Raw genomic sequence first — 8,714 nt, 5'->3', positions numbered from 1 at the left:
CGTGGTTTTTCTTCATATAAAGTCAATTCAGTGTTGTATGTTTGATAGTTTGGATTTAAAGGCTGCGGAGTGTATGCTCAAATATTATATGAGAGCTAAATGTTTAGGAAACGCATATTAGTTATCTCTGAAATTGTCATTTTGTTTTGAATGTCAGAATTGGATTAGGACCTGTTAGTTACATAGATTGTGAACTACTATGGCTCTTCTGACCAGAAAACTAGCATTCCTCCCTCTGACAAGAGAGGGCTTGAAGTGTTTGGCAAGGTCTGCAAGTGTCACTCGTGCTGTCACTAACAAAAATAAAAGTACTGATGTTCTGGCCGAGGATGATGATGATGATGATGATAACGATGATGTTGATACTGTTGATATGGGAGAGAAAGCGACATCTGTCGTTGTAGGTAAGTGACTATAATTTTCAATCTCTACCAATAAATCTTAGTGCTTTGATTTGTGTGAATTATGTGGCATGGTTTCTACTTGAAGTGAAGCGTTTGTCTCCGAAAATTTGTATGACAATCTTTATCATATAATTGTGCATTTTGGTCTTTTGAGTGTTCCAAAATGAATAGTTATACGAAGCCAGTATGTCAGTATTTTTATTTTATGTTAGAATGTAAGTTCAAAATATTTGCAGATAATTGGGTAAATGCTGCTGAATTGGTGATGTAAATATGATATTGAATTGAATCCTAAATATGTTAAGTAGACCTTCATCCAAATCTAGTCAAAGGACATATCAAGGGACAAGGGACAGTGTGAGTCCTAAATTAGAAAATTCTTGCATGAATTTAAATTCCATCTATGGCCATATTTGAATCTACCGTGAATCTACTGTGATTGTAAATCAATTCGACTTTGATTTACGGCCATGTTTCTTATCCATCAGTGTCTAGTGGTTATATCTGAAAATTCTGTTAACCTCTTTCCAAACATTAGTACGACTTTGATTTACGGCCATGTTTCCTAACCATCAGTGTCTAGTGGTTATATCTGAAAATTCTGTTAACCTCTTTCCAAACATTAGTAGTATAGTCTTGGAGGATTGCTAATATATGGAATTTGGGTATTTTCTATTAGTCGGCCCTGAAGAAAAGGAGAATATTCAATCGGTGGATTGTAGAGTGTTCTCAACTGTTGAAAGAAGGCCATGGGTAGCTCTTCAGGATGAGACATCTCTAAAGTTCAGGATGGATATGCCAGGGATAACTAAAGATCATGTGAAAGTCTATCTCGACAATACAAAACTTGTGGTGAAAGGCAAGTATCCTCCTCAAGTTGGCTCTGATCTTGATGAAGATAGCGTTCTTGCAGATAATGAAGGAAGCTATATCGCAGAACTAGCTCTGCCTGATAATGTGAAGAAAGAGCAGATCAAATCTGAGATGAAAGATGGTATTTTGGTGGTCACAGTGCCAAAGGAGGTGACTATGATAACTGTGGAGTAGAAAAGCATCGAATACAGCTGATAAAATACTTTGCATTGTTAAAGAGGGATTATCGAATTCATTTTTGCTATCAAAGCCAATACCTGGCCCACCTAACTCAGCATCCATTATTCGTAGTAAATGAAGCATCTCTCTAAGCGTTGTCCATATCTAATGATGTATTGTCCAGAGCTTACTTAAATAGCTAGCGAAATAATGTCTTTCTATTATTGGTATCCTAGCCACAGAAGTATCATCCATCAGTTCATTCATAGCCAAAGAAGTATTACTCGTAGTTTCGAAAACCTTTACATGTAGGTATTAAGTTTTTGTAGTTGCATTAGAATAGCAGTTCTGTTTTCTTCTGTGGTGCTGCTGAGGGTGTAGAACGTTAGACTGTAATGTTAGTAGAATTCTTGCGTGGATATACATTAAAGGCTTTTCGTTAGAAATTGAAAAATATAAATTAGGCATAGTAATATGTATGAGGAAAAGTTTCTTGGATTGAGCCTTTTAAATCTTCTTTTGTGAATTTGCGAATTTTGAGTAAGTAAAGACAATGGAAAAAAATTACATGATTATTTACATTGGACTAGAGCCCACCTGTTCTCAATGAATGAATTTGTATAATCATTCACCCTTGATGCACGCATACTTGGCATTGGACAAAACACAATCTCTACTTTCAACGATTTGCATCAAACAACAAATCTCTACTTGCCATTAACGCATGTGTTATGATACCTACAGGCTACTACCATTAGCTAGGGAGCATTGCATAGAGCACATTTTTTTACATCATTCCATGTGTTACATTCATGAGAGGAAAAAATTTTGAATCATAAACATACAATGAATCAATTCATAGTGTTTCTTGGAGGAATTCATCAATGACCATTAGCTAGGGAGCATTGCATAGAGCGCATTTTTTTACATCATTCCATGTGTTACATTCATGAGAGGAAAATTTTTTGAATCATAAACATACAAGGAATCAATTCAGAGTGTTTCTTGGAGGAATTCATCAATGACCATTAGCTAGGGAGCATTGCATAGAGCACATTTTTTTACATCATTCCATGTGTTACATTCATGAGAGGAAAATTTTTTGAATCATAAACATACAAGGAATCAATTCAGAGTGTTTCTTGGAGGAATTCATCAATGACCATTAGCTAGGGAGCATTGCATAGAGCACATTTTTTTACATCATTCCATGTGTTACATTCATGAGAGGAAATTTTTTTGAATCATAAACATACTATGTTTCAATTCAGAGTGTTTCTTGGAGGAATTCATCAATGACCATTAGCTAGGGAGCATTGCATAGAGCACATTTTTTTACATCATTCCATGTGTTACATTCATGAGAGGAAATTTTTTTGAATCATAAACAAACTATGATTCAATTCAGAGTGTTTCTTGGAGGAATTCATCGATGAGCATTAGCAGTCGAGTGGAACTATGATCATCAGCTAGAGAATGTCTTGTACCAGTTAATGGATCCAGTAAGTAGCCAGTACTAAGGTTGAGAATGTGGTTATAACTCTGTAAACACTCCGAGTCAGAACCTCGCCTGCAGCCCAAGGAACATGTGAGGTGTCGTTGATCAACCTGAAGACCATGTTCTTCAAGCCTGTGGTTCTCTTCATAAACAATTTTCTGTGTTACCTAATCATGCACGAATCATGCACGACAATCAAATGCCCAAGCAAAATGAATGTACAGATTTCAAGAACAAACTATTCACGAACTTCATTAAATGTTAGTACCTTCAAATGCACATGAAGTTTTTCAATGTGTTTCTCTTCAATGCATCCCTTATTATGCAGCTCTTTCAGAAATGCCATTATTGCTGGGGTTATTCTTCTGGGCGTAAGGGAGGAGATGATGGCTGAAATACAAGTAGGACTGAGAATTGAAAAAATCCATGTGGTATGTGCTTTAAGCAGCCCTGTGACAACATAAGTTGTACATGGGACCGATTCACCTGGTGTTGACAATGCTGCTGCAAATTCTTCTATCAGGAAGCGAAGCCACATGCTGCCTTGAATTTCTGCTTTCTCTTGAGGATTGGAATTTGTATTTGTTATCAAAAGATATAGAGAAAAAGAACAATTTTTCTGCACAGTGGTATAAGTATCGAATATGGCCCCTTGAAGTACCATCATAATGGACTTTAGACTTTCTAAGGTGCTTTGTTCAGCATTAGTTTCCTTGCTTTCATTATTTGTGGGCATATTACTAAGCCAATAACATGCCTCTGCCAGACAGCTTGATGCTAGGACCTTCAAGAAAGGCGAACCGAAGTAAAGTAATTGACATAGATATTCAATATCCTTGTAGTTTCCGGGAAGCATTGAACTCCTCTGTGTTGAACTCCATTCTTCTAAATTTGGTGTATGCATAATGACTGCACTGCATGCACAAAGATGACCGAAATTCTAAATCATTCATCTGTGGACATGAAAATTGGTAGAACCCCCAATGTTTAATACTCACCATCTCAAACAGAGAAGGTGGAATGTCAACATGCAACCCCAAATCCCACCATCTCTAGTTTCTAATTCCAACTTGGAGATGAAGGAACTTTCATCTTTAGCCTTTTCCAAACGGCTGGTCACAGCATTCTGTAGTTGCTCATTGGATAAAATTGCCTCAGTAGCTTGTGAAAGAAAGCCAACATTCTCAACAGACTTGTGCAATATCATAGTCAAAAGGCTGAGAAGCACTATTACTTCCGAGTGCGAAGTACCAGAATTGTTGTGATTTAGTTTCTCAACCAAAACATATGCAAACTGCAATTGCAACATTGTCAGAAATTGTTTGAATAGCAGTGTAAAAAACTATACTTCATGATGACAATAAAACCTGATTGGTGAGAAGATACCAACATTCTTCATCTAATGCCTCATCACAACTCACTGCACATAGGAGCTGGTATAGAAGCTCAATTAAGTAGATCAAAACTTCTTGTAGATTGGAGCAATAAATAGCCAACCAGTTCCGTATGTTTGATATAATCCCACCTAAACAGAGCTTATTTGCTGCCAAAGCAGATTCCTTCACAAATCTTATATAACATTCAGCAACTATCCTGATATCACCTTCATCTTGGCTTGCAAGCACTTCATCCAACACTCGGTTGAAAAGGAGTGCACATAGATCATCTTCCTCCAATAACATTACTAATAAGGATAGATCTCCATACACACTACTGACTTCGTTTTCAATATGATTTGTGGAACACTCACAATTGTTCTCACGTACAGAGGATTTGAACCAATTCAAGATTCCACCAACCATATATTTCTCCAGACTCTTTTTCTGTAATATCCATTGAAAAACATTCTGATGTATTCTTGATGTTAGAATCCCTGATTGACATCGTTGAATGAGTTCTATAAGAGAATTTTCTGCTTCAAGACTATATTGACTGCTGCATGAATCTAGTGTGAGAACATAAACGGATAGCAATTGTCTGACGATACAGGGAGATAGAGAATCATGGAGCAATGTGGAAGTGTTTATAAGAAGATAATGCTCCAAACAAGCTAAAATCTGAGCCTCTTCTGAAAACCTGCAGGACACAGAAGCCATTTTCTTGCTATCATAATCTAGTATGGCCAGTAGTCCATCTTATAGTAATCATCACATAGGCATTTCCTTAAGTGCCTTGAATGAGCAATATCGTATTCTTCCAAAAATCAAGCATAAACCACTTCAAAATTATTACAAGTAACATGGCCCACCTTTTACCATAGATTTGATTGATGTAAAGAATAGATATTATGGCAATCTGAGTGAGCTTAAGGTGGGGATCGTTATCACTTTTCAGTGTCAATAAAACAAGTAAATCTTGAGGATCACTGGGCAATTGGGAAAACTGCGCTTTGACATCTTTATCCAAAGCATCACCATCCAACCTCTTTATAATACTGGCAAAGAGATTCATTGAAATAGATCTCATGTTCAATGTTGGAAATCGAGCCATCAATTCAAATGATAGGTTAAACCAAGAAGCTCTTGCAAGACTATCAGCAAGCCTAGTAACTCCAAGAAGGTCTGGAGTCTCTATCATAAGATGGAAAGTTGATATGGCTTCTAGAACTGTATCTTCCTCTTCCAAAAGCTGAATATACTTTAAAGTTATCGGAAGCAAACTCATCTCACAAATTTTAAACAGCGCACCTGGCAAAGAAGAATCAGCTAGGCTGTGACCCTTTAAACTAAATGAGAATGATTCTCTTAATAGAATAATCGCATGCTTCAAACTTTGTTGTTCCAAACTCAAAGAACCAGCTGCAGATACAATAAGGAATGTGTTTGACACTGTGGTCTCTATGAAATGGTTTATATTTTGAATCCCCAAGATGCATGGCAACTTCAGAAGAGCTCCAACGGCTGAGCATGTCAAATTAAACACATCATGTTGGAGGCCATAACTATCACCAGCATACTTTTTAAGTAGAGAGATTAATATCTGGAATAGGCGTTCTGTCTGCATAGAAGAAATTGACCCTGGGCAACCAGTAAGCCCAACCACAATGACCTGAAGAGTGTCAGGCTGCACTGAACATAGAGACATTTGGACAGAGAGATCCAGAACCCGATTCACAGTTTCTATTCCAATTGCAAACCTTTTCACAAATGCTTCTCTCGCTGCTGACAATATTCTCAGCACACGAGCAGACCATATTACAATATTTTCTATGTTTTCTGGAAATACAAAGACCAAACTTGGTTTTGAATCATAACAGTATAATGACAAGAAAGGATGACAATCAAGAAATAACACATGAATCCTAATATAGTTAGGAGACATGATTCAGCTCACCGCAAACTCTCAAAACTTCATAAACATAATCCAATATTCCATTATTAATAAGGACTTCAAGATGACAATGAATTGTTGGTTCTGGCGGGCACATATAGCATATCAACTGTAAAGCAGCCTCTTGAACTTGAAAATCGGATGAAATCAGTGATCCCTTTATGGCCTCTCCGAAATTTCTTGGAAAATCACTTTCAGGTAAAGGAAAAGCTTCAGAGTCAAGAGAGCACTGTTGGAAACCTATGTTTATAACTGATCTTTGAGCCAGTGTAGTGAGCAATGCTGGAAAGCAAATTTTAACAGAAATCCTTTATTATTCTCTTTTCTTACGCATATTGTATAGTCAATATTCCTGAGATTAACATGCAAATGTATGCACACCGATACAATTTGTTCGTAGTCCATTGTTTTCTGATTTGGTAAGGACCATAACAGTAGAGTCTATCAAATCTGAAATGAAAGGTAAGATCACCATGATACCATCTTCAAAGTAGCATATCTTATAAAGAAGAAACAAGATTTCTCCTCGTAATTGATCGCTGTAAAAACAACCCCAGAAATGTCTAAAATCTGAATATGAAGGCACTCAGTAGTCAGAATTATAGCATTTAATTACGCCACATTGGATACCCTGGAAGCTTGAGGCCTGTTACAAGGTTTGGCAGAAGTCCACGGTGGTTTCTTACAGCATCTGGAAGAACATTGTTTATTTTGCAATAATTATCCAGCAAAAGGCCCAACACATGCAGCTGCCATTGTTGAGTTGGACACAATTTAAAAAATATGGAGAACTAGATTGATGCCAAACATCCAAATGTTCTTGCAAATTAATCATATAATTCTCTTCCCGAAATAATCTGGCTATCCAAGTCTTAATGAACAACCATCATACCCAAAATCTGAAGGGCTAGTACTTGAACTTATATTTAGCTAGTTTTGTTACTCCTCTCAATCACAAAGGCTGTCAACACTCAGAGGTAAATGGTATGTAAACATGGTGAAGATTTTTAAACAACTGCACCTGGTTTTGCTACTTCACAAATTTATGAAATTCTATTTATACTTACATGAAAATAGCATGAAGACTTGTTAGACTGGTTAAACAAAAATTTAATTGGTTTTCTTATTGGCAAGAAAAGATCTTAAACTGGTTAAATAGAACTTCAACTACGTTTTCCTACTTCACAAACTACATGGTGGAGTTTTTTAGCAAACTTCACCTAGTTTTGCTACTTCACAAATTTATGAAATTCTATTTATACTTACACGAAAATAGCATGAAGACTTGTTAGACTAGTTAAGCAAAACTTTAATTGGTTTTCTTATTGGCAAGAAAAGATCGTAAACTAGTTCAATAGAACGAAATATATATATCCTTGAGTTTAAACGAAATGAAGACATCTTTTTAAAGACTTGAACTAGTTTTCCTAGTTCACAAATTTATGCATTCATATACAATCGGCATGAAGAAAAGCTAAAATCAGAAAGAAGACTTCAACAGGTTTTCCTAGTTCGATTTTCACACACTGTACATATACTACCATGTGAACAAAAATATAAATCGTTTTCCTTCTTTAAAGTTTCACAAAAGATATGTATATTTAGATATAAATGGCATGAGGACATGATGAAATAGTTATACAAAAAATTTAATTGGTTTTGATATTTCATAAAATTTACTAGATATGTGTCTGTAAATTGTGGAAGTTATACAAATATTTTAATTGGTTTTGATATTTCATAAGATTTACTAGATATGTGTCTGTAAATTGTGGAAAACATAGTGAACTGGTTAAACTGATCAGAGGAAGAGAGAGAGAGAGAGAGGGATTATTTCAAACCGTGTAGCTTTGCCCTACGCTGCATGATAATCCCGAAAAAGAACTGAGATGCAGCACAATGTGATGGACGAAATCTTCCACAAGAGGAAGAGGATCAATCGGCATGGATATGACATGATTAATACCACATAGATCAAGGATAAGCTCCATAAGAACCTCAGCTAAAGGTGCAGTACTGTTACCCCCTTGAAAAGAAGAAGAAGAAAAAGAAAGAAGAGCTTCACATATCGGAGCAACAACGAAGTGTCGGTGGCGATGGAGGAAATCTGTGCAGAAAACGGGATCTCGAAGAGATTCTCTGAGTTCTGAGACAACGTAGAGCTTGTGAGTGAGGAAAGAGGAAGGGTGAGAGAGAAGTTTGACGAAACACATGATGCAGACGAATCTTCCAGAGTTCGTGGAGAGATGAAGGGACGAGCGATGGCCATGGATGCAACGATCTTCGTCAGGTGCAGGAGAAGGAGGAGAAGCTTCCATGGAGATAAACGTGGGAAACTGTATTCGATTCAAGAACAACAGAAGCCGAGCAGAAAAAAGAAGCCACTGTTTTTTGTATAGAGAAACTCCCGCCTCCCTTTTTCACTGTCTCCTCTCTCTTTCATGTTGAGG

General features: G+C 36.7%; 2 protein-coding genes across 3 annotated transcripts; one reads left to right on the top strand and one right to left on the bottom strand.

Moving 5' to 3' along the window:
- The first annotated feature begins 66 nt into the window (after positions 1-66).
- On the top strand, positions 67-1,716 carry LOC147847168 (small heat shock protein, chloroplastic-like). The gene is made up of 2 exons (XM_087339491.1): positions 67-404; positions 1,084-1,716. The coding sequence occupies exons 1-2, from the start codon at positions 200-202 to the stop codon at positions 1,449-1,451; spliced, it is 573 nt and encodes a 190-aa protein (XP_087195617.1). The 5' UTR covers positions 67-199; the 3' UTR covers positions 1,452-1,716.
- Positions 1,717-2,778: 1,062 nt separating this feature from the next.
- On the bottom strand, positions 2,779-8,668 carry LOC147847167 (protein PUTATIVE RECOMBINATION INITIATION DEFECT 1-like). Of its 2 annotated transcripts, XM_087339489.1 has the most exons (9): positions 8,106-8,667; positions 6,895-7,013; positions 6,646-6,803; positions 6,268-6,546; positions 5,183-6,149; positions 4,302-5,010; positions 3,933-4,228; positions 3,203-3,848; positions 2,779-3,101 (listed from the first exon to the last, which is right to left on the bottom strand). In XM_087339489.1, the coding sequence occupies exons 1-9, from the start codon at positions 8,580-8,582 to the stop codon at positions 2,841-2,843; spliced, it is 3,912 nt and encodes a 1,303-aa protein (XP_087195615.1). In that variant the 5' UTR covers positions 8,583-8,667; the 3' UTR covers positions 2,779-2,840. The 2 variants fall into 2 exon arrangements, with proteins under 2 accessions (XP_087195615.1, XP_087195616.1); XM_087339490.1 differs by lacking the exon at positions 2,779-3,101 and having other exon boundaries at positions 3,643-3,843; positions 8,106-8,668.
- Positions 8,669-8,714: the final 46 nt, after the last annotated feature.

The sequence above is a fragment of the Azolla caroliniana genome, unplaced genomic scaffold, assembly GCF_043228905.1.
Source record: "Azolla caroliniana isolate FFs.n. ecotype wild unplaced genomic scaffold, voAzoCaro1.0.p SCAF_1422, whole genome shotgun sequence".
Lineage (NCBI taxonomy): Eukaryota > Viridiplantae > Streptophyta > Polypodiopsida > Salviniales > Salviniaceae > Azolla > Azolla caroliniana.
This window is presented reverse-complemented; position numbering and strand designations above follow the sequence as displayed.